This window comes from Pelobates fuscus, chromosome 1 (genome assembly GCF_036172605.1).
Source record: "Pelobates fuscus isolate aPelFus1 chromosome 1, aPelFus1.pri, whole genome shotgun sequence".
Classification (NCBI taxonomy): Eukaryota; Metazoa; Chordata; class Amphibia; order Anura; family Pelobatidae; genus Pelobates; species Pelobates fuscus.
This window is the reverse complement of record NC_086317.1, coordinates 6,453,543-6,480,433: the sequence shown is the minus strand read 5'-3', so window position 1 is coordinate 6,480,433 and position 26,891 is coordinate 6,453,543. Positions and strand designations below refer to the sequence as shown.

The following is a 26,891-nucleotide window of genomic DNA, read 5'->3' as shown; positions in this document are numbered from 1 at the left end:
TTCCCCTATTCCCCAGGTGGGATATTCCCCTATACTCCAGGTGGGATATTCCCCTATACTCCAGGTGAGATATCCCCCTATACTCCAGGTGGGATATTTCCCTATACTCCAGGTGGGATATTCCCCTAAACTCCAGGTGAGATATTCCCCTATATTCCAGGTGAGGTATTTACCCTATACTCCAGGTGAGATATTTACACTATACGCCAGGTCAGGTGTTTTATCCAAGTATATTTCCCTGTGTTCTTTCCTTGTTTATCATTATAAATGGATACCTATTATGGATCTTTTTTATATGAGCTGCAGGATGTTAATAGTTGACCACAGTGTGGAGACTTGGTACAGAAGTAGCAGTTTCTTGACAGACAGACTCATTATCTCCCTGAGTAAGTGATGAGCATTTTCGTTATGGACAGGTCTACCCATCAATGTCAGGTTGTCTGAGTATTAACCAGGACGGACGTGCGCTGTATTCTCCAAGGACCAGTTCCTCCACACAGAACCATTCCCAGCAAGAAGATCCGATCCCTGCAAGTTCCACGAGCCACACACAAGATCCGATCCCTGCAAGTTACACCATGAGTCACACACAAGATGTTATTTGCGAGGCTTTGGATCCGGAGGGCAATCACTACCAGGTAACAGTTCCTGGCTCTGATCTTTTAGTAGATATGTTTCCAACATGTGAGAGTTTTACTGAAGTTAAAGTTTGCAATGTAGTGGATGTCAGAGTTGCCACCCATATTTCCCTCTTAGGTAATGGCGAATGGTAGCACATCTGTGGTTCTCTGCAGCACTGAAACAGACGAGGGGGAGGACGAGTTGGAGAAATCAGCCCTGACCACTTTTCCAAATCGATCGGAGGTCCACAAAGTGGAAGTATATGACTTACATGCCCCCAGGTACAGTATTTTAAAGATAACTTTTATTCCTACAACAGGTTTTAAAGTCTGCACCCTGGCACCGTTAATGGGGGGGGCTCTCTTCTGGCACCAATGATGGTTCCTGGCTTAATCTAGCCCTCTCTGCCATATTCCACCCAGAAATATACAGTTAGGTCCGGAAATATTTGGACACTGACACAAGTTTTGTTATTTCCTCTGTTAATTAATTCAAGTTAAAGTTAAATAATGAATATGGGCTTAAATTGTAGTCTCGCTTTAATTTGAGGGGATTGACATCCAAATTGGAGGAAGGGTTTAGGAATTGCATCCCTTCAATATGTAGTCCTCTCTTTTTCAAGGGACTAAAGTGATTGGACAAATAACTGAAGACTGTTACATGGAAAAGTGTGGGCTGTTCCTTTGTTATTTCTTCATCAATTAAGCAGGTAAAAGGTTTGGAGTTGATTCCACGTGTGGCATTCCCATTTGAAAGCTGTTTCTCTGAACCTACAACACGCAGTCAAAGGAGGTCTCAATGCAAGTAAAACAGGCAATGTATAGGCTGCAAAAAAACAAAACACCAGAGATAGCAGGATCATTAGGAGTAGGCAAATTAAGTTTGGTACATTCTGAGAAACGCACTGGTCTGCAACACAAAAAGGTCTGGACATCCATGGAAAACAGTTGTGGATGAGGTAGGCATATCATTATCCAAGTCTACCATAAAGAGAAGACTTCACGGGAGCAAATACAGAGAGTTCACCACCAGGTGCCAACAATTCATAAGCCTCAAGAATAGAAAGGCCAGATAAGACCTTGCCAAAAACCATCTGGGACAGCATTTTTTGGACAGATGAAACTAAGATCCACCTTTACCAGAATGATGGGGGGTTGGGGGGAGTATGGAGAAGGCTTGGAACGGCTCATGATATGAAGCATACCTCATCGTCTGTAAATCATGGTGGAGGTAGTGTGGTGGCATGTGCTTGCATGGCTTCCAATGGCACTGGATCACTAGTGTTTACTGATGATGTGACAGAAGCAGCCGGATTAATTCTGAAGTGTATAGGGATATATTTGTGACGGAGCTCCTGTTCTCTGACCGAGTACCTCCGTCCAATCCACTTCCTAGCCATTGGGGGGGAGCCTGGAGCACTTCTACCCCAGTCGCCGAGGCTTGACTGGAGTCTCTCTGGAGCTTTTCCACCCGACCAGGCTGTAGCTCACCTTCTAGGCAGGTATTGTCCCCTCTGCCTATTCCACTGCATCCGATCTTTCAGGCAGGTGTCGCCCCCTCTGCAGCTTTGCTTAAGGTGTTTGCTATTGCCTTTACAAAGATACATGTGGCTCTCAGGCCTAGCGCTCTTGATTTATCCCAGGGCTAGAGGGATCGAGCAGCCAGCCAACAGGTCCCAAGACTCAGTTACTGGGATCCCTAAAAATCCACATAGAACACCCAGTTCAAAAAGAAACTAACATTGCTGTGACAAACTCAATAAAATACAAATAACCAAAACATGTCAGAAAATTATAATAACATAATAACATAGTTATAAAGGGGTGGGGAAGACAATAACCTACACAATATATCTCTCCTGCCTGCTGAATTCACAATATGCAAAGCTACCTGAATATGCAAACTAACAAGCCTTCCTATTCAGGTAGGGCATATTTATGTTACCACGAACAGAGGGCGCTATATAGACTCCATAACCAAATCTACCTAGTTGCTAGCAATCATCAGCAGGACAGGAAAGCAGACAAAACATTTAACACTAAATATTTTACACACACCCTGCACACAGGGTGACTAAAACATTAGAATAGTCCAGGGACCTACTTAAATAGCCTGTCTGAAGTTCCTGGTGATGGTGACTACGGTCACAATATTGTCTGCTCAGATTCAGCCAAATTCAGCAAAGTTTATTGGGACCCAATGACCCAAAATATACTGAAAAGCAACCCAGGAGTTTTTTGGAAAAAAAGTGTAATATTCTGCAATAGCTGAGTCTGATCTCAACCCGATTTACCATGCATTCCACTTGCTAAAGACAAAACTTAAGGCAGAAAGATCCACGAACAAACAACAACTGAAGACAGTTACATTAAAGGCCTGCAAAGCATCACAAAGGAGGAAACCCATGGTTTGGTGATGTCCATGCGTTCCAGACCTCTAGCAGTCATTGTCTGCAAAGGATTCTCAACATTTTATTTATGATTGTGTTAATTTGTCCAATTATATTTCAGCCCCTGAAATAAGGGGACTGTGTATGAAAAGGATTGCATTTCCTTAACGTTCACATTTTTCTTGAATTAAAACTGAAAGTCTGCACTTCATTTGCATCTCGGGTGTTTCATTTCAAATCTATTGTGGTGGCATACAAAGCCAAAATTCTGAAAATGTCTTAGAGTCCATACATTTCCAGACCTAACTGTAAGGCTGGGCAGCAGAGTGTTCAGGTATATCTCTGAGCTGCAGACAGGTTTTCATGTCAGTAATTATCAAAAGGGAAATATCAACCGAAATTTTTTTTTTTTAATTCTGTATTTTATTGTGCAGGGAATTACAAATTAGACTGCCTTGTCACGACAACAGAGCAGGTCAACATAGACAAAACATTTCAGCAATAGCATCGTGTGATAGACATAAGCACATTTTTGTTTAAAGACGTATAAGTCACATTTAAGCTTTAGGTTGTTATAAGAGCCCTGCGAAGTCTTGGTAGCCATAAAAGTTAACTAATAGAGTTTGTGCAGGGAATGAATGTGTCATTCGTGCTAGCAATAAGATACGAAAATGTATTTATAACCAAAGCCTTGCTATGTGTGATTATCATCTACTGTAACTTCTGGTCTTTGAACCAAAGGAAAACCCAATGACCCCTTAGCTGTCGGAGAGGTGGGGATATGGCATTAAATTTCCACTGCCCCTCCTCTCTACACATGAACAGCATGCTGCTGGTACCCAATTAAGGCATAGCCGCTGTCCTACCTTATAGGGTTTTCAGCAAAGTGCTGTTCCCACAGTACCTCCTCCCAACAGTCGCCTGGGGTTAATGTGACAGGGTGAGTGTGGCATGGTTGGGGCCTGTGTATCACAGGGTTGGGGTGAATTTACCTTGGTTGGAGGAGGGAGTTTGACAGGACGAGGGGAGGTTAGTGTGACAAGATGAAATGAGTGGTGACAGTGTATGGAGGGGGGGAAGGGAGGGCTGAATGCATTTGGGGGGTGACAATGTGTGTATGGAGGTGTGACTGTGTGTGTGTGGGGAAGGGGGGGTGACAGTGTGTGGGGGGCACCACTCCCCCCTCCTCCTAAGTTGCTAGGTCAAGCAGTATACAACTGATCTTTATTTTATAATATACGCCTGGTGAAGTGGCTGTCTGATGTAAAATTAAAAATAAAAAGACTAATATCCTGCTGCCCTTTCCACCAATTGTATAGATCCGGGGCCATAGAACCCTACACCCGGGGCTTCAGCACGCAAAGACAGACAAACAAACACCCACAGACTCACACAGAGCAATGTGTGATCTCCTAATTGTAACTGTGATGCCAGTATTTTATCCTTAGCCAATACTTGACTCACAAATTTGATTAAAGCAGAGTCAGTTTGACTCCTGCTGGATTTACCGCTACAAGTAAAAGGTGATTCATTTATATTTTAGGTTTTTCATTGTTCACCCTGATGGCTCGGGCACTGAACTTCTTCGAAAACGGGAAGTGGAAGATTATTTGGCGTCCTGCTACAGTGATTCTAAAACAGCAGTGATAGAAGAGCCTGCCCAGGAGAGACCAGGTATTCAGGCCCATCGCTGTTATACTGCCCGTAACTGACCAGGATGGAGGGCTAGTGTCAGGACTACAGAGCCAACAACAGGCCTGGGACCTACTGACAGGACTACAGAGTCACCGACAGGCCAGAGACCCAGTGACAGGACTACAGAGTCACTGACAGGTCTTGGACTCACTGACATGGCTAAAGAGCCACCAACAGGCCTAGGACCCACTAGCAGGACTACAGAGCCACCAACAGGTCTGGGAACCACTGGCAGGGCTAAAGAGTCACCAACAGGCCTGGGACCCACTGGTACGGTTACAGAGCAACCAATAGGCCTGGGACCCACTGGCAGGGCTACAGAGCCACCATCAGGCCTGAGACCCACTGGCAGGGCTACAGAGCCACCGACAAGCATGGGACCCACAGGTAGGGTTACAGAGCCACCGACAAGCATGGGACCCACTGGCAGGGCTACAGAGCCACCATCAGGCCTGGGACCCACTGGTAGGGCTACAGGGCCATCAACAGACCTGGAACCCACTGGCAGGGCTACAGAGCCACTGACAAGCATGAGACCCACTGGCAGGGCTACAGAGCCACCGACAAGCATGGGACCCACTTACAGGGCTACAGAGCCTAGGACCCACTGGCAGGGCTACAGAGCAACCAACAGGCCTGATACTCACTGCTAGGGCTACAGAGCCTAGGACCCACTGGCAGGGCTACAGAGCAACCAACAGGCCTGATACTCACTGCTAGGGCTACAGAGCCTAGGACCCACTGGCAGGGCTACAGAATCACCAACAGGCCTGGAACCAACGGGCAGGGCATTTAATTGAATTAGGCAATATACTCTGTACTGAGGACTTGATGAAGGTATGTCCCAAATTATATATCTTGGCATTAGAGAACACAAACGTTATTTATAAAGCGCCAACATCCCCCCACTGTATACGATGTAATATACAGCAGGTGTATGTGCCGTGACCACCTTTATTTCTCTGTCCCAGGAGTGCAGAGCATTACCGTCCTAAAACCCTTCCCAGATACCTCACAGTGGATCCTGAAGAAGCAGTTAGCGAATCTGTCTCCGCCAAATCTTATCTCCCGCACATGGGAAGACTTTCCAGCCAGAGAGGTACCTGTTCACATTTCTCGTGATGTTTGGTCACTAAACAGTGAGTTATAATGAGCTGAGATTTTATACATTATTTAAAACAAAGGGGTATAAAATTTAATTTATTATTTTATTCTCTTAAACAATAATAAATAACTATATCACAAACAATTAGGAATGAACTTGTTATTGAATTGGAAAAAATAAGAATTGTTGCAGAGCTCTAGTCCTGACATTCCCCACCGACTCTTTCGCTATATATATATATAATTACATTTTACTTCAAATTACAGTCATTCTTTTTATTTTTAATATGCAGGAGACTAAAATGCAATGTATCCTTTTTTTCCAAAGTGATTTTCTATCAGACTATTGGCAGCCCTTTCAGTGTTTTGTTAGCAGATACGTAAGTTATGCCTGGCTTACAAGGATCTAATCGTTCTACTTGACTGAAATTAAACAAAATGTGGACAATCCTGAGATTTACTGAAATATTACATTCAGTTAATACATGAGACCGTAAAATGAAATCTGTAATAACTAAATGTCTGCTTTCAGAGAAAGACTCCGGGGCCCCCACTTGGCATTGGATCTTATGAAGGGCTCTGTTTTAGTTCCAGTAAGGTGGTCACACCTCCTCCACCTGTCCAGAAATGCCCTAGAGCCCTCCAGATCCGTCAGCTCCTTCTATACCAATCAATCAGCAAGTCACTGCGAGAGAGACTGCAACTGTCACTCAAGGTAGGGTTAAAGGACTCTGTACCCAGCATGCATTGCAACCGAATAAATGGCTCTTGCAATTACCTGCTCATCAGTTCAATATGGGGGGAAAGAACTCCTATCCTTTAATATTTTTGCATGTTTTCAAATGATTTAATATTTTGAAAAATAGTTTCATATCTTGATACATATTTACATAATTTTTATATGATGTATCTTTGAAATTTTAACATTTTGAAAAAATAATTCAAAACAAGTTGATCCAATAATATTAAGTAATTTGAATAGCGTATCCAAGAATATTATATTGAGGCCATAATCAGCTATGGTATTAACACACACTGGACTATTCACTAAAGTGTCAGTTGTTGGGAATTCTAAATTAATTTCAAATATTATATAGAATACTGCTTGATCCGTGCATTTCACATTATCTGATTCCTACACAGTGTTTACCTTACTACCCTTACTACCCTCGGCTGGGTATCTCTGTTACTGCTTGATCTGTGCATTTCACATTATCTGATTCCTGTACAGTAATTACACACAGTGTTTACCTTACTATTTACTACAGCCCTCGGCTGGGTATCTCTGTTACTGCTTGATCCATGCATTTCACATTATCTGATTCCTGTACAGTAATTACACACAGTGTTTACCTTACTATTTACTACAGCCCTCGGCTGGGTATCTCTGTTACTGCTTGATCCGTGCATTTCACATTATCTGATTCCTGTACAGTAATTACACACAGTGTTTACCTTACTATTTACTACAGCCCTCGGCTGGGTATCTCTGTTACTGCTTGATCCATGCATTTCACATTATCTGATTCCTGTACAGTAATTACACACAGTGTTTACCTTACTATTTACTACGGCCCTCGGCTGGGTATCTCTGTTACTGCTTGGTCCATACATTTCACATTATCTGATTCCTGTACAGTAATTACACACAGTGTTTACCTTACTATTTACTACGGCCCTCGGCTGGGTATCTCTGTTACTGCTTGGTCCATACATTTCACATTATCTGATTCCTGTACAGTAATTACACACAGTGTTTACCTTACTATTTACTACGACCCTCGGCTGGTTATCTCTGTTACTGCTTTATCCGTGCATTTCACATTATCTGATTCCTGTACAGTAATTACACACAGTGTTTACCTTACTATTTACTACGGCCCTCGGCTGGGTATCTCTGTTACTGCTTGGTCCATACATTTCACATTATCTGATTCCTGTACAGTAATTACACACAGTGTTTACCTTACTATTTACTACGGCCCTCGGCTGGGTATCTCTGTTACTGCTTGATCCATACATTTCACATTATCTGATTCCTGTACAGTAATTACACACAGTGTTTACTTTACTATTTACTACGGCCCTCGGCTGGGTATCTCTGTTACTGCTTGATCTGTGCATTTCACATTATCTGATTCATGTACAGTAATTACACACAGTGTTTACCTTACTATTTACTACGGCCCTCGACTGGGTATCTCTGTTACTGCTTAGTCCATACATTTCACATTATCTGATTCCTGTACAGTAATTACACACAGTGTTTACCTTACTATTTACTACGGCCCTCGGCTGGGTATCTCTGTTACTGCTTGATCCATACATTTCACATTATCTGATTCCTGTACAGTAATTACACACAGTGTTTACCTTACTATTTACTACAGCCCTCGGCTGGGTATCTCTGTTACTGCTTGATCTGTGCATTTCACATTACCTGATTCCTGTACAGTAATTACACACAGTGTTTACCTTACTATTTACTACGGCCCTCGGCTGGGTATCTCTGTTACTGCTTGATCCGTGCATTTCACATTATCTGATTCCTGTACAGTAATTACACACAGTGTTTACCTTACTATTTACTACGGCCCTCGGCTGGGTATCTCTGTTACTGCTTGGTCCATACATTTCACATTATCTGATTCCTGTACATTAATTACACACAGTGTTTACCTTACTATTTACTACGGCCCTCGGCTGGGTATCTCTGTTACTGCTTGATCCATACATTTAACATTATCTGATTCCTGTACAGTAATTACACACAGTGTTTACCTTACTATTTACTACGGCCCTCGGCTGGGTATCTCTGTTACTGCTTGATCCATACATTTAACATTATCTGATTCCTGTACAGTAATTACACACAGTGTTTACCTTACTATTTACTACGGCCCTCGGCTGGGTATCTCTGTTACTGCTTGGTCCTTACATTTCACATTATCTGATTCCTGTACATTAATTACACACAGTGTTTACCTTACTATTTACTACGGCCCTCGGCTGGGTATCTCTGTTACTGCTTGATCCATACATTTCACATTATCTGATTCCTGTACAGTAATTACACACAGTGTTTACCTTACTATTTACTACGATCCTCGGCTGGGTATCTCTGTTACTGCTTGGTCCATACATTTAACATTATCTGATTCCTGTACAGTAATTACACACAGTGTTTACCTTACTATTTACTACGGCCCTCGGCTGGGTATCTCTGTTACTGCTTGATCCGTGCATTTCACATTATCTGATTCCTGTACAGTAATTACACACAGTGTTTACCTTACTATTTACTACGGCCCTCGGCTGGGTATCTCGGTTACTGCTTGATCCATGCATTTCACATTATCTGATTCCTGTACAATAATTACACACAGTGTTTACTTTACTATTTACTACGGCCCTCGGCTGGGTATCTCTGTTACTGATTGATCCGTGCATTTCACATTATCTGATTCCTGTACAGTAATTACACACAGTGTTTACCTTACTATTTACTACGGCCCTCGGCTGGGTGTCTCTGTTACTGCTTGATCCATACATTTCACATTATCTGATTCCTGTACAGTAATTACACACAGTGTTTACCTTACTATTTACTACGGCCCTCGGCTGGGTATCTCTGTTACTGCTTGATCCGTACATTTCACATTATCCGATTCCTGTACAGTAATTACACACAGTGTTTACCTTACTATTTACTACGGCCCTCGGCTGGGTATCTCTGTTACTGCTTGATCCATGCATTTCACATTATCTTATTCCTGTACAGTAATTACACACAGTGTTTACTTTACTATTTACTACGGCCCTCGGCTGGGTATCTCTGTTACTGCTTGATCTGTGCATTTCACATTATCTGATTCCTATACAGTAATTACACACAGTGTTTGTTTACCTTACTATTTACTACGACCCTCGGCTGGTTATCTCTGTTACTGCTTGATCCATGCATTTCACATTATCTGATTCCTGTACAGTAATTACACACAGTGTTTACCTTACTATTTACTACGGCCCTCGGCTGGGTATCTCTGTTACTGCTTGATCCATACATTTCACATTATCTGATTCCTGTACAGTAATTACACACAGTGTGTAACAGATCCCTCCCAACCTCTGGTGGATGTGAAACAAACAAGGGAATTACAATTTACACATCCATTCGTTTCATTCCTCTGTTCGTCTGGTTCCGTGCGAATTTCGCGTGTAATACAGAGGTGGCCGCCATTTCGGGACTTTGCACGTGTTCGCGGCCATCTTGTGTGCGAACAGCGGTGTTTGCCTGTAACCGCATGGAACTGAAAACGGATACGCAAACAGGCGAACACCGCTGAGTCCTCCAGACCTCCATAAGTTCGTACGGAAACTACCGAACGTCCCCTCGTTCGGTAGTTATATGCAATCATCTATGGGGATTCCAGCGAACTCCGCGATTCGCATGGATGGCAAGAATATCATACCTTTTTACCGTGCGAACGGAGACCGACCGCAAGGCCAAAACTCATGGAACTAATTTCGGCTAGTTGGTCTGTGCGGTCGGTCAAAACTTTGGAACGTTGTATCTCCCGAACTATACATCCGAATGGGGTGATTTTTGGATATATTGTCCCCCTGAAGGAGAGCTATCCAGCGCTACCGGATTTAAAGCTGTACCCCCTGTTTTTGGGGTACATCCAGAACTGGTGGAAAAATGTGGACATTTTAATTGGGTTATGTAGTTATCTGAGGGGAGGAGACGTGGGGGTGTTACCATCTGTATTATTGGTTGTTTTCATCCTCCCCCTGGGAGTGTTCTGTGTGCATCTATTTCTAATAAAAAGCAGGCTGGGTGTTCCAGTCCTCAGTTCATCTTGACCCTTCAAAACGTAGCCTCGTCTCGTTCTTGGAAGGGGATTATTTGGGAATATTATTCTGCTCCTATTTACAGCTGAACCTGCTCCTCACTCTGGATATCGTGGATGGGATTACATCAGCCTACTTCTCCACAGCAGCTTGCAGGGAAAAAGGACGTCTTCAACGGCAGAAACCCTCTCTCTATCTGGGTAGCCGTTACATTGGTTGGCAGCGGTGGGATGGTTCTTTTTGCCCAAGGAGCAAGTGCTGAATGGAGTCTCAGTATGCAAAGCTGAAAAGACCCACACTGAAAGATCTATTGGAAAATCGTGGTAGGAGTGCCAGTAACAGACCAAGGAGAGAGCTGATAGCTGACCTACTGGAGCTGGACGAAATGGATAGATCCATGGAGGTAACTGAACCTATTGCACCGGTCAGCGAGAACGATGTACTCACTGCTATTGTACAGCGAAGATTAGCATTATATCCAGAAAAGACCACGGAGCTATTAGACAGACTGTTCAAGAACGCAAAAGAGGAGATCGAGACTAAGAGGAGGCAAGACACGGAACATGTATTGGCGCAACAAGCTAGTACACATATAGTTCCTACTCCTCCTCCCGTTGCTGCAGGGAGGAAAATACCATTTACTGCATTTAAAGCGTTTGCAGAAAATGAGGAAGAAATTGATGGGTATTTGGCAGATTTTGAGCGGCAGTGCTCACTGCACCAGATACCCCCAGACCAATGGGTTACTATTCTGGCTGGAAAACTTTCAGGAAAAGCAAATGAGGCTTTTCGGGCACTCACGGCCGAAGATATCACACAATATCAGCGGGTGAAAGCTGCACTACTCACCCGATACGCAGTCACCCCAGAGGCGTATCGCCGTCGCTTCCGGGAGTCCAAAAAGAAGGCAGCGGACTCCCACATGGAATGGGCAAACAAGCTACAAAGGGTGGCATCACATTGGATGCAAGGGTGCAATGCTAACACCGGAGAAGAAGTGCTACAATTGTTCTTGATGGAACATTTCTTCCAAGATTTGGCGGCAGATACACAGGATTGGGTGAGAGATCGCCGCCCAGCCAACTTAAATGAGGCAGCACGACTAGCGGACGAATATGTGGAAACAAGAAAAGTGAGCCAAGGTACTACACGACCAGCACCTAGAACAGAGGCCCGCACCCCAACCTACGCTGCACGCACAGAATTCCGGGCCCCGGTACCCCCAGGACCTCCACGTCCTCAAGGGTCTAACAACCAGCCCCGGGAATCCTACAAAGTGACGTGTCATCGCTGCGGCAACCTGGGACATATTGCCCGTGTTTGCCCGTTGGGATCAGCCAATAATAACTGGAGGCGCACATCTAACACCGAAAGCCCATCTTCACGCCCCGCTGCTGCTCACTGCCTGGAAATTGAAGGGAGCCCTGAGGAATGTCTGGGAATATTATATGAGGCCAACCCCATACAAGCGGCTTCCCCAGATAATCGCCAGCACCACCGTCAGGAGGTGCGTGTAAATGGACAGATAGCACAAGGCCTAAGGGACACTGGCGCTACCATCACTTTAATACAGAAGCATCTGGTGAAACCAGAACTTGTGTCTAACCGTACTGTTGCTGTTCGGGTCGCAGGGGGGGCTGTCTTTCGCTTACCCACCGCCCGGGTACACTTGGATTGGGGAGTCGGGTCAGGAAAGACCACGGTGGGCATTATGGACAACCTACCCGCTGAGGTCGTGTTGGGCAATGATATTGGCCCTCTAGCCTCGGCCTTTTTACCCACTACTGCTGCGGCTTGCCCCGTGACCACCCGCTCACAGACCCGTATCGAGGACGATCCGCCAACAGGTCGGGAGACCCAGGTAAGCCACCGACAGACACCTAGCAATGACACTACAGATAGACCGCTAGCTTGGGACACCCCAGAGGAGTTTGGGAGGGAAACTAGACAGGACCCCACCCTCCGAAAGTACCGAGAACTAGCTGACAATAGAGGGGATGAGCGGGAACGTTTTATATGGGAGGGGGACCGATTATACAGATTAACCGAAGGCAGGAAGAGAGGCTGTGCTCCTTCGCAGAAGCGCCAATTAGTGGTACCTAGAAAGTACCGATTGGAGCTTCTCCGAATTGGCCACGACATTCCGTTAGCAGGACATCTAGGGGGTAACCGCACAACCTACAGAATCACTCAGACCTTCTTTTGGCCAGGAATCTCGAAGGACGTGCGCCGTTACTGTAGCACGTGTGATGTATGCCAGAGGGTGGGGAAGAGAGGGGATCATCCGAAAGCTCGACTGTCCCCTATGCCTGTGATCGAGGAACCATTTAGCAGGGTGGCCGTCGATCTAGTAGGACCCCTACCTAACCCCAGTCCCTCTGGTAAGAAATACATTCTTACTGTGGTGGACTATGCCACCCGCTACCCAGAAGCCGTCGCTCTGACGAATATCCAGGCTGACACTGTCGCCAGTGCGCTAGTCGGGATATTCACCAGAGTAGGATTTCCCCAGGAAATCTTGTCGGACAGAGGGACCCAGTTTACCGCAGACTTAACCCAGCAGTTGTGGAAGGTCTGTGGTATTAAGCCCCTACTTAGTTCACCGTACCACCCCCAGACTAACGGTCTCTGTGAACGCTTTAATGGTACCCTAAAGCAATTGCTACGGACCTTTACGGCGGAATACAGAGACTGGGAGCGATTTTTGCCACACCTCCTGTTTGCTTACCGGGAGGTACCGCAGGAGTCCACTGGGTTCTCTCCCTTTGAACTGCTCTATGGACGGAGGGTGCGAGGCCCCCTCTACCTCATCCGAGAGCACTGGGAGGGAGAGACGGAACACGAAGGTGTCCCCATCGTACCATATGTGCTAGAAATGCGGGACCGTATGGAACAGTTAGCCCGGATGGCCCGGGATCATCTCCATGCGGCCCAGGGTCGGCAGAAACATTGGTACGATCGGAACGCTAGGCTGAGAACATTCCAGGTAGGACAGAAAGTTCTAGTACTTAAACCCGTTCGAGGAAATAAATTGCAGACCTCCTGGCAAGGCCCCTACAAAGTAGTAGCCCAGGTCTGTGACACCACCTATATCATTGCCAGTAGCAAGGACGAAAAGATACAGAAGTCCTTTCATATAAACCTATTAAAGGAATACCAAGAACGGACCGAAGACATAGCCGCCATATGCATCCCCGCCACTGAGGACCCTGACAGTCTCCCCATCCCTGATCTATTAGCCAACCCCGAGTCCAAAACTCTGCTTAATACAGTACAGCTAGGGGAGCGATTAACTCCCACAGAACGGGAACAACTCCAGCAACTACTAGTTGAAAAGAGATTAACCTTTTCCCAGGAGCCAGGTTACACACCTGTAGCGACCCATTACGTAGAAACCCCAGGACAAGCCCCGCTCCGACAAACTCCCTATAGAATTCCCGAAGCTGTAAAAGAAGAGATGAGGAAGGAGATTCAGGAGATGTTAAAACTAGGGGTTATAGAGCCATCCGACAGTCCCTGGGCATCTCCCGTCGTCCTAGTCCCCAAAAAGGATGGGACGACCCGGTTCTGTGTCGATTACCGACGCCTCAACGACCGAACTGTGACAGACGCATACCCCATGCCCCGAGTAGACGAGCTATTGGATCGCATTGCCAGGGGACGCTATCTGACCACCATTGACTTGTGCAAGGGGTACTGGCAGATTCCCCTGGCCAAGGACGCTATCCCTAAGTCGGCGTTTGTCACCCCGTTTGGCCTGTACCAGTTCAAGGTCATGCCCTTCGGGATGAAAAACGCCCCAGCTACTTTTCAGCGCTTAGTGGACCGCCTCCTTGATGGCTTCCAGGACTTCGCTTGCGCATACCTGGATGACATTGCGATCTATAGCGAGACTTGGGGGGAACACCTACAACACATAGAGACTGTGTTGGATCAGATTAGGGCCGCCGGCCTAACTCTGAAGCCGGAGAAGTGTAACTTTGGCATGGCTGAAGTTCAGTATTTGGGACACAGGGTGGGGTGTGGGAAACAACGACCAGAACCCGCTAAAGTAGAGGCCGTAGCCAATTGGCCCACACCCCACACTAAGACACAAGTGTTAGCATTTTTAGGGACAGCAGGGTACTACAGGAGATTTGTCCCTGACTACAGCGCCATCGCCAAACCCTTGACAGATTTAACAAAGAAGAACTTACCTAGGGTAGTCCTGTGGTCTCCCGCCTGTGAAACAGCATTCCAAACCTTGAAACAAGCCTTAATCAATGCACCTGTTTTGTCTGCCCCCGTCCCTAACAAAAGATTTGTCGTCCACACAGATGCGTCCATGTACGGACTGGGGGCAGTGCTAAGCCAGGTCGGCGAAGACGGGGGCGAACACCCTGTCGCGTATCTCAGCAGAAAACTGTTACCTAGAGAAGTGAGTTACGCGGCAGTGGAAAAAGAGTGCTTAGCCCTGGTCTGGGCCCTAAAGAAATTGACCCCATATCTGTATGGTCAAGAATTCACCTTAATTACTGATCATAACCCCCTTGTATGGCTGAACAGAGTAGCTGGAGATAATGGACGCTTACTGAGATGGAGTCTCGCACTACAGCCATACAATTTCTCCATCCAATACCGCCCTGGCAAGTTTAATGGGAACGCGGACGGTCTGTCCAGACAAACAGAACTATTGCCTTAACAAAGGACCGGACAGCCCCAAGTTGACCCGAAAAGGATCAATCCGGGTCTGCCGGAGTGTTCCACAAAAGGGGAGCAGTGTAACAGATCCCTCCCAACCTCTGGTGGATGTGAAACAAACAAGGGAATTACAATTTACACATCCATTCGTTTCATTCCTCTGTTCGTCTGGTTCCGTGCGAATTTCGCGTGTAATACAGAGGTGGCCGCCATTTCGGGACTTTGCACGTGTTCGCGGCCATCTTGTGTGCGAACAGCGGTGTTTGCCTGTAACCGCATGGAACTGAAAACGGATACGCAAACAGGCGAACACCGCTGAGTCCTCCAGACCTCCATAAGTTCGTACGGAAACTACCGAACGTCCCCTCGTTCGGTAGTTATATGCAATCATCTATGGGGATTCCAGCGAACTCCGCGATTCGCATGGATGGCAAGAATATCATACCTTTTTACCGTGCGAACGGAGACCGACCGCAAGGCCAAAACTCATGGAACTAATTTCGGCTAGTTGGTCTGTGCGGTCGGTCAAAACTTTGGAACGTTGTATCTCCCGAACTATACATCCGAATGGGGTGATTTTTGGATATATTGTCCCCCTGAAGGAGAGCTATCCAGCGCTACCGGATTTAAAGCTGTACCCCCTGTTTTTGGGGTACATCCAGAACTGGTGGAAAAATGTGGACATTTTAATTGGGTTATGTAGTTATCTGAGGGGAGGAGACGTGGGGGTGTTACCATCTGTATTATTGGTTGTTTTCATCCTCCCCCTGGGAGTGTTCTGTGTGTATCTATTTCTAATAAAAAGCAGGCTGGGTGTTCCAGTCCTCAGTTCATCTTGACCCTTCAAAACGTAGCCTCGTCTCGTTCTTGGAAGGGGATTATTTGGGAATATTATTCTGCTCCTATTTACAGCTGAACCTGCTCCTCACTCTGGATATCGTGGATGGGATTACATCAGCCTACTTCTCCACAGCAGCTTGCAGGGAAAAAGGACGTCTTCAACGGCAGAAACCCTCTCTCTATCTGGGTAGCCGTTACACAGTGTTTACCTTACTATTTACTACGGCCCTCGGCTGGGTATCTCTGTTACTGCTTGATCCATGCATTTCACATTATCTGATTCCTGTACAGTAATTACACACAGTGTTTGTAGCGGAATGCAGTAAGCCTGTCCTTCAAAATGCCTGTATGACTGTGTTCGTATAATTTTTCCCTATGTTGAAATTGCTGTTCGTCTGTTTATTATGTGAATTATATGGTATTCGGTAGTTTCCATCCGTACTATATACTTATGGAAACTACCGAACGGAGGGGCCACCCCGGAGAGAAGTGTGCCAGCAATTAAGGCTCACATTCTTTCCAAACCGCAAGTTAACCGGCTCATTAACATTGTATCTGGGTGGCCGCCATTCGGCATGCGTACACGTGGCGGCGGCCATCTTACGCATGAAAAGCCCAGCGGTGTTTGGTCGTCGAGTGCCTGGAACTCAAATCGGACACTCAGACAACCAAACACCGCTGAGACCTCCAGAGCTCCGTAACTGCCGAACGGAGAAACATAACGAATCCCCATTCGGTAGTAATAAAGTACCGAATGAGGGAATCACTATCTAGGTGAATGTAAATGTGGATGGCAATTGTAAATGTCTATTTTAACTGCCGAACGGAGACCGACCGCAGGGCCCATTCTCATGGAACCCTTTTCGGATACCAACTCGTGTGCGGTCGGTCAAACTTCACCTGCCTGTAACTACCGAACCCCTGGTCCGATCTGGGTGAATTTTGGATATTATATTCACCCAGATCAGGGCTACCCAGCGGTACCCTGATATTTAAGATATATGATGGTTTAGGGGTACATCCAAGTTTGGGGTAAACTACTGTACAACTTAAGGGGATTATGACTCACGCTGAGGGGAGGAGATGTGTGGGAGGTAACAAGAATGGTATTGGTTACTGTCATAATTGCTGTAGTCCCCTCCCTTGCATGGGAGCAGGCTTTATAAGAAACCTTGGAATAAACGATTGTCAGTACTACTCCTGAAACTGTGTGTCGTCCAGTTATTGGGAGTGCTGTGGGGATATCGCTATACCTTTTTACCTGCTAGAAACTTTGCTGTGGATTTACTAATGACTTGTTCCTGAGCCTCCCTGGATCTAAAGTGGAGAATAGCTGTGAAAGATCAGCTCTCCGCTACATTGGTTGGCAGCGCTGGGATCCAGACTCACAGAGGAACAAGGATTAATGGAGATTGACCTTTCTACGCTAAAAAGAACCACCTTGAAAGACCTTCTGGAAGCAAAAGGTGTTTCTGCCAGCAGCAAATCCAAAGCAACGCTTATCACCGAAGTAATGGCAGAATACAGAGCAGAGGAGGTCCAGGCCACGGAACAAAGACCTGAAACAGAACAGGAAGAGTTCCAAAGGCAATTACAATACAGACTGGCCTTCTATGGGGAAAACCCACCCACAGAGATCATCTCTAAAACCATGACAGAGGTGCAGGAATTTGTAAAGAGAAACAGGAGACCACAAACACCAGAAAGAGGTACCGCAGGAGCTGTGGCACAAGAGGGTAAGCCCAAAATTCCCTACCAAGCTTTTAAAACGTATGTGGAAGCAGAGGAGGATATAGATGCCTTCCTCCAGGACTTTGAGAGACTATGTACACTGCATAATATACCAAGGGAAGAGTGGGTACCCATATTAGCAGGACGGCTGTCAGGAAGGGCAGCGGAAGCCTACCGCACTGTACCAGATGTGGAAATTAGGAACTATAGCCGGGTGAAAGAGATTATCCTGGCCCGGTATGCAATAACACCAGAGGCATACCGGAGACGTTTCAGGGAATTGAAAAAGGTGGACAAAGATTCACATGCAGAGTGGGCTTGCCGACTAGAAAGGGCAGCCCTTGGGTGGATACAGTCGAGTAAAGCGAGGTCCATGGAGGACTTATTACAAATGCTGCTGTTGGAGCAGTTTTATGAGGGGATATCCTCAGAACTGCAGGAATGGGTGAGGGACCGTAACCCCACCACCCTCACCGAGGCTGCCAAAAAGGCAGATGACTTTATGGATGCTCGCAGACAAACCAAGACAGTGGGTAACAAACCGGCCATGCGGCCACTAGGGGTAAATTCATTTTCTCCTAACCCTCAACCCCCACCAAGATCCCTTCCTCCACCAGCACCAGCAGCAGCGCAGCCGAGATACCGCACACCTGCTTCTGTGCAATGCCATCGATGCCAGAGGTGGGGACATTACCAGCGAGATTGTCCGCAGTCCAGGGAACGCAACACCTGGATCCGACCAGGGCCCCCACCACCACCACCGAGAGCAGCAGCACATCATTACCAGGATGAGGTACCACTTCCCTACAGCTCTGCCGTTCCAGTCACGACTGTGGAACAGTGGGAAGTGCTGCATGAGGCCAACCCCTTACAGGCACAGGCGGATAACCGCCAGCACCATAGGCAAACCGTATATCTGGAAGGGAAGCCTATGCAGGGGCTCAGAGACTCAGGAGCCACCATCACCCTGGTGCAAAGCCATTTGGTTTCAGATAAGGCCAAACTGAATAAGACTGTGGCTGTCAGGGTTGCCGGGGGAGCCGTGTATCGGCTAGACACAGCCAGGGTACATTTGCATTGGGGTGCGGGGTACGGGAATGTGGAAGTGGGACTAATGCCGCAATTACCTGCTGAGGTGGTCCTGGGGAATGATCTGGGCAAACTCACCTCCGCATTTGAACCACAAACTACTGAAGAAGCACACCCAGTAGTCACCAGGCAACAGGCCCGCACCCAACAAAACAGCGCACTGCCGGAGGTCCAGGTAAGAGATTCCTCCCCTTCCCTAGACTGTATCCCTTGGGCCCCTCCTGACGAGTTTGTAGCCGAGGTAGTCACTGACCCCACCTTACAGGTATACCGAGACAAGGTCACCTCTATCCAACCGGGGGCGGAGGGGGAAAGATTTGTATGGGACCGACAGTTATTATACCGGGAATCAAGTAAACAGATAGATGGGTCAGACCCCATTACCACAAGACAGCTGGTGGTACCTCAGAGGTACCGAACCGAATTACTCCGGATAGCGCACGATATTCCGCTATCCGGACATTTGGGGGTCAGCCGTACCAGATATCGATTGACCCAGAGTTTCTTTTGGCCAGGGATTAGCCAGGAGGTACGCAGGTACTGTAATACCTGCGACACGTGCCAGAGGGTGGGAAAGAGGGGGGATAAGCGTAAGGCGAAGCTGCACCCCCTACCCATAATTGAGGAACCCTTTCATAGGGTTGCCGTAGATATTGTAGGTCCTTTCAGGAAACCCAGCCCCTCGGGCAAACGATACATCCTGACTGTAGTGGACTATGCCACTCGCTACCCCGAGGCGGTAGCTTTAACTAATATACATGCAGAGACGGTGGCTGAGGCGCTGATGCAGGTTTTCTCCCGGATGGGGCTACCCAGGGAGATCATCTCGGATCAGGGCACTCAGTTCACGGCAGAAGTTACCCAACAACTCTGGAAGTTCTGTAAAATTAAGCCTATAATTAGTGCTCCGTACCACCCCCAGACTAATGGGCTCTGCGAACGGTTCAATGGCACCTTAAAGCAAATGCTCCGAACCTTCGCAGAGACTCACCGAGACTGGGAAAAATTCCTGCCGCACTTACTGTTTGCTTACAGGGAAGTGCCGCAGGAATCTACAGGATTTTCCCCTTTTGAGCTGCTATTCGGGAGGAGAGTAAGGGGACCCCTAGACTTGATTAGAGAGCACTGGGAGGGAGACCGTAGCGTGGACGGTACCCCTATTGTACCATATGTGTTGGCCCTCCGAGATCGCCTGGAAGCACTCACCAAGACGGTAAAGGAAAACCTACAGGCAGCTCAGACGCGGCAGCGCACCTGGTACGATAGAGGCGCCAGGGACCGCAGCTTTCAGGTCGGACAGAAAGTTTTAATTTTAAAACCTGTTCGACACGATAAGCTACAGGCCGCCTGGCAAGGCCCTTATAGAGTGGTAGAACAACGATGTGACACCACGTATATAATTGGCCACTGCGCAGGGAATGGGGGGCGACGCATGATCCATGTGAACATGCTGAAACCTTACCAGGAACGTTCAGAGGAGGTGACAGCGATCTGCGCCCCCACCTCTGAAGAGAGCGACAGCCTACCCCTCCCCGATCTGTTAGAAGACGGACAGCTGGCTGGGGATTTAGGAGCAGTTGTATTGGGGGATCGGTTGAGCCCACAGGAGCGTATCGAGGTACAACAGCTACTGCAGGAAAAGCAGGAAACCTTTTCTAATGTACCTGGATACACCCCTCTGGCTACCCACCGAGTAGACACCCCAGGTCAACTTCCCATGCGCCAGACCCCGTACCGCATCCCTGAAGCGGTCCGGGAGAATATGCGCAAAGAGATTGAGGAGATGATACAGTTAGGAGTAATTGAGCCCTCAGATAGTCCCTGGGCATCTCCAGTGGTCCTCGTACCAAAGCGGGACGGCACGACCCGCTTTTGCGTGGACTACAGGAGACTGAATGAGAAGACCGTATCCGACGCATACCCGATGCCTAGGATAGATGAGTTACTAGACCGGATGGCCAGGGGGCAATACCTTACCACGATTGATCTGTGCAAAGGGTATTGGCAGATTCCCCTGGCCCCGGACGCCATCCCCAAGTCCGCCTTTGTCACCCCATTCGGCCTGTACCAATTTAAGGTCATGCCGTTTGGGATGAAAAACGCGCCGGCTACCTTCCAGCGGATGGTGGACCGCCTCCTAGATGGGTTCCAAGACTATACCTGCGCATATCTCGATGATATTGCCATATTTAGCGATACCTGGCAGGAACACTTGGCCCATATAGGAGCGGTCCTAGACAGGATCAGGGAGGCGGGTTTGACCCTAAAACCAGCTAAATGTAGTATTGGGATGGCCGAGGTACAGTACCTGGGCCACCGAGTGGGCTGTGGTAAGCAGAAGCCGGAACCCGCCAAAGTAGAGGCGGTATCCCAGTGGCCTACCCCGACAACTAAAACCCAGGTGTTAGCCTTCTTAGGGACAGCAGGGTATTACCGGAAGTTTGTCCCCAATTATAGTGCCCTGGCCAAACCCCTCACTGACCTGACCCGTAAAAACCTTCCCCGCCAAGTAACCTGGACCCCGGAGTGTGAGCAGGCATTCCAAAACTTGAAAGATGCGCTTGTTAATGCCCCTGTCTTGGCCGCTCCCAATCCAACTAAACGTTTTCTTGTCCACACAGACGCTTCTATGTTTGGATTGGGGGCAGTACTGAGCCAAGTCGGGGCCGATGGCGGAGAACACCCCGTGGCTTACATCAGTCGCAAACTTTTACCCCGGGAAGTAAGCTACGCCGCCATCGAGAAAGAATGCCTGGCAGTGGTGTGGGCCTTGAAGAAATTGCAACCCTATTTGTATGGACAGGCTTTTTCGCTGCTCACGGATCACAACCCGTTAGTCTGGCTGAACCGGGTGGCTGGGGACAATGCCAGGCTGCTGCGCTGGAGTTTGGCGCTGCAGCCTTTTGACTTTAACATTCAATACCGCCCGGGTAAGCAAAATGGAAACGCCGACGGGTTGTCGCGACAAACTGATCTGGAGAAATGATCCGTGAGCACCCCGGTCATCCCCAAGCCGATCCGTGTGGGATCAGACTGTGTATGCCGGCTTGTGGGCAAGGGGGAGCAGTGTAGCGGAATGCAGTAAGCCTGTCCTTCAAAATGCCTGTATGACTGTGTTCGTATAATTTTTCCCTATGTTGAAATTGCTGTTCGTCTGTTTATTATGTGAATTATATGGTATTCGGTAGTTTCCATCCGTACTATATACTTATGGAAACTACCGAACGGAGGGGCCACCCCGGAGAGAAGTGTGCCAGCAATTAAGGCTCACATTCTTTCCAAACCGCAAGTTAACCGGCTCATTAACATTGTATCTGGGTGGCCGCCATTCGGCATGCGTACACGTGGCGGCGGCCATCTTACGCATGAAAAGCCCAGCGGTGTTTGGTCGTCGAGTGCCTGGAACTCAAATCGGACACTCAGACAACCAAACACCGCTGAGACCTCCAGAGCTCCGTAACTGCCGAACGGAGAAACATAACGAATCCCCATTCGGTAGTAATAAAGTATGAATGAGGGAATCACTATCTAGGTGAATGTAAATGTGGATGGCAATTGTAAATGTCTATTTTAACTGCCGAACGGAGACCGACCGCAGGGCCCATTCTCATGGAACCCTTTTCGGATACCAACTCGTGTGCGGTCGGTCAAACTTCACCTACCTGTAACTACCGAACCCCTGGTCCGATCTGGGTGAATTTTGGATATTATATTCACCCAGATCAGGGCTACCCAGCGGTACCCTGATATTTAAGATATATGATGGTTTAGGGGTACATCCAAGTTTGGGGTAAACTACTGTACAACTTAAGGGGATTATGACTCACGCTGAGGGGAGGAGATGTGTGGGAGGTAACAAGAATGGTATTGGTTACTGTCATAATTGCTGTAGTCCCCTCCCTTGCATGGGAGCAGGCTTTATAAGAAACCTTGGAATAAACGATTGTCAGTACTACTCCTGAAACTGTGTGTCGTCCAGTTATTGGGAGTGCTGTGGGGATATCGCTATACCTTTTTACCTGCTAGAAACTTTGCTGTGGATTTACTAATGACTTGTTCCTGAGCCTCCCTGGATCTAAAGTGGAGAATAGCTGTGAAAGATCAGCTCTCCGCTACAGTGTTTACCTTACTATTTACTACAGCCCCCGGCTGGGTGTCTCTGTTACTGCTTGATCCATACATTTCACATTATCTGATTCCTGTACAGTAATTATGATGTAGATTAATTTAGAAATAAACAAATATGTTTAAATGTCTATCTGTTCCTGTCCAAATCTGAGATGATTAAATTGCGTATACGCAGAAGTAAGCTCACACTGACACATGGAGTTCAGGTTAAAAGCACTTCAGAAAATTTAATACAATCTGGTTGGAAAACAGTTGTGCAGATCTTTTTAAAAGCAAAATGACATCATCATTGAATATCAGATAATAACAAATAAACATCATTAATTGGATTAAACATTATGTGACTAACTTCGTGTCCACCCACCAATATTATTAATTGGCTCAGGGGTTTGAGTGACCAGCTAGGTGTCCTCCCACCGGGAGGTGGTATTGTTCTGGACAAGGGTGTGGACAGAAGGCTCAGGCGCCATCTTTCCCAGCATGAGGTTTACTCGGTGGAAAGGGGGGCTTGAGCGTCATTTTACACAGTCAGTGATATCGGGCCTCATGTCCAGGTGCAAGGTCTCTTATGAATAGAACATTTCATTACTACTGTGTTCTCGTGGCCTTCAAATTATACTATGTTGCAAGTTAGGGGAAAGTCAGTAAAGTCAGCAGTTCCTGAGTTAATCATATCTTTATAGAGAATACAGTCTTTGTCTATTGTATTAGATGTGCTGGGAAATTCTGTCATGTAATGTAGTTTTAAAATGAACAAGTTAGGTTATGAGGACAAAATGGAGGATTCACAGTATGCAGTTAAAATGGAGTTAGTACAATAATTCAATACAAGTTCAATAAAGATTTTTAATAATTCTACATCAGTCCCCCCTATGAAATGTTAATATTCTAAGAGATAAACTTTATTAGTTAGTTTCAGAAGACAGGTTAGCCCAAAGGCACAAAACCCTATGAAGTAACGGTTCTTAAAGTCTTCTTAGTTCTTCAGAGGGACATCATAAATAGACAAGCTTACATTACCATATGGACCTGTGTTATCTGGAATATAGGCACAACAAGTCATGGTGACAGGTAAACGTTGTTGGTTGCAATAGATATAATAAAAGCAAATCAAAATATTATTATTATTATTAGCAGTGACGGTTGAGAAAATGGACTCAAACTTTCCCTTTACTGCAAAATCATCTGGTACCCCCCTTGGCACACCTATGGCATCAATATATATATATCAAACTTTCCCTTTAGAGGGGTGCTCCTTTTTATGTTCTGAAGCATGAATGTGGTGTGTCAAGAGTACCTTGTCATGTATTATGTGTATTGACATAATAACCTTGGTTAGGGTGTAGTATTAAACCTGTCCCACGCTACATCAGCGTAGGTGGACTCGGATCATTTAGTCAATATTAATATCACCACAAACTCAGGATGGGCAAATAATCCTGAGGAAGCTTGGCATTTGGATCTCTTCAGCTTCACGAGGTCTCCTTTTGGGGTCCTCGGCTTTCCATCGATGGCAGGTGGTCAGGCATTATTATGGCCATCAAACACCTACTTGCTGGTATCTTTTTATTTAACAAGTCATTTTTTTTCTTTAGAGTCAAAAGTGTGTCAAAATCAACAAATGTTACTTCTCATGTTGCAGAGATAGAGAGAGTCTTGAATCTGGAACAATGAATCCACTGAGTGATCTCTGCAACTTTCACAATGCACTATTGGATATATGGTCTTGGTTGTCACATTGATGACCGGCTAGGCTTCTGGCCATCCTGACAAAATGTCTATTATAACTAGTGCATATTTGACCCAGTAGCTCTTTGTCACCTGGATTCTTGAAAGGGATATTGAGAGTTAGCTAGGTGCTTAGGATTCTCCTCCTCTTCTGCCTGAGCTGTCCTTGGCACAAATAACACAGGATCGGCAGTGACTGGTGATTAGAGGAGTAATTCTAGGTGCTTTAGAGTATTTAGAGATCAAAGAGTTCATGAGGGTCTTGGATAGGTATAAAGTTCCATGGGCTCACTGCCCAGTACATGTTTTTGGGTAAACAGAGCTTAAGAGCGTTGGAGTACAGCCCGTCTTCAAGGGTTGCCCCTTTCTGTTTTTCCAGCTTTGTATTTCTTCAGGGTCAGTAGCTGCTTTGTCATTCTTTTAGAAGCTTGAGATCTGTAGGTAGGATCTACATGGTGAGTATAGAAGTTTCTTTAGCGGACACCATTCTGTCCACTTCCCTTGGTGCACTTGTGGCTTGGTTGGCAGCTTTTAGTCAGCTGAGTGGTGCTTCTTATCTTCCAGATTGATCCAAAATAATGTGCTGCACCCAGGGCATGTCTTGAGTCAGTGTAGGTATTGGCATGTCTTCCTTCAGGTATTTTGTATGCCACTGAGAAGGCTGTCAATTCAGCGTCTTGAGCAGATGTGAGTGAGGAAAGTGAAGGTGCTTGACGTACCTGATCTTCTGTAGCAACAGCAAATCCAGTATGGTACCTTTCCTCTTTATCCGCAAACAGAGTGGAGTCAGGATCTGGTAAAGCTACTTTGTCTTTCTATTCACAGTTCTCTTGCTGACCCCCCTCTGTAGAGATTTGTAAATTGAATGTTCATGTTTTGTTCTAATGAGTCAAGTTCCTTTCATGAGATTTCTGGGGACTTAGTGAAGAAAAAACATGAGGGACAGCCACCTCCCTTACTTCCATGGGAATCTGGGTCAGGGCCGCACTATTTCCTTGAGAGTGCCCAAAACAGTTCTTTCAGTGTGGTATTCCCCCCTGGGGAGTGGCGGAAGAGTGGCCAGAGCAACTTTTCTTCAAAATATAATGTTGTCAGGTAGAGGCAGAGTTGTCTATGGGTGGAGGAAATTGGTAAGGAATAAGAAGGGAGGAAGCATATAAAGGATATAGATATGGTGGTGGGGAGATGGAAGAATGAGTAGCGGATAGAGTGAGAGGGAAGAAGGTGGAGTAGGAGGAGGAGAAGGAGGAGTAGAGGAGAAGTAGGAGGAGAGAGGAGAAGGTGGAGTAGAGGGAGGAGTAGGAAGAAGAAGGAGGAGTAAGAGCAGGAAGAAGGAGTAGGAGGAGGAGAAGGTGGAGTAGAGGGAGGAGTAGGAAGAAGAAGGAGGAGTAAGAGCAGGAAGAAGGAGTAGGAGGAGGAGAAGGTGGAGTAGAGGGAGGAGTAGGAGGAGAAAGTGGAGTAGAGGGAGGAGTAGGAAGAGGAGGGAGGAGTAAGAGCAGGAAGAAGGAGTGGGGGGGTAGAGGAGAAGGAGGAGGAAAGAGGAGAAGGTGGAGTAGAGGAAGGAGTAGGAGGAGAAAGTGGAGTAGAGGGAGGAGTAGGAAGAGGAGGGAGGAGTAAGAGCAGGAAGAAGGAGTAGGAGGAGGAGAAGGTGGAGTAGAGGGAGGAGTAGGAGGAGAAAGTGGAGTAGAGGGAGGAGTAGGAAGAGGAGGGAGGAGTAAGAGCAGGAAGAAGGAGTAGGAGGAGGAGAAGGAGGAGTAGAGGGAGGGGCAGTAGGGGAAAGTGGGGGACTGTAGATGAAGGGGAGGGATCGGTGGGAGGAATAAGCGGGGATGGGCAGGTAAGGGAGCAAACAGGTGATGTAGCAATGGAGGATACATCAGAAATCAAGACTAGGTAGAAATGCAATGGAGGCTGCAAATAGCCCATGTACAACAACTATTAACTGGCCCTATGCTTTCCCTAGAGAAAAATAATAAAAGGCTAACATGCTCATCTTGTCTCCACAAGCCTCGAACGTTTCACTCCCATGGGT

General features: G+C 46.8%; 1 protein-coding gene across 1 annotated transcript in view; it reads left to right on the top strand.

The window, feature by feature from the left end:
* The window catches only part of SPAG17 (sperm associated antigen 17), a 355,700-nt gene that overhangs the window by 288,286 nt on the left and 40,523 nt on the right, over positions 1-26,891 (top strand). Inside the window, exons 32-36 of the mRNA XM_063445995.1 lie at positions 417-638; positions 757-902; positions 4,554-4,684; positions 5,677-5,804; positions 6,342-6,524. Of these exons, the coding sequence (XP_063302065.1) occupies positions 417-638; positions 757-902; positions 4,554-4,684; positions 5,677-5,804; positions 6,342-6,524 (810 nt within the window). The remainder of the gene's footprint in view (positions 1-416; positions 639-756; positions 903-4,553; positions 4,685-5,676; positions 5,805-6,341; positions 6,525-26,891) is intronic.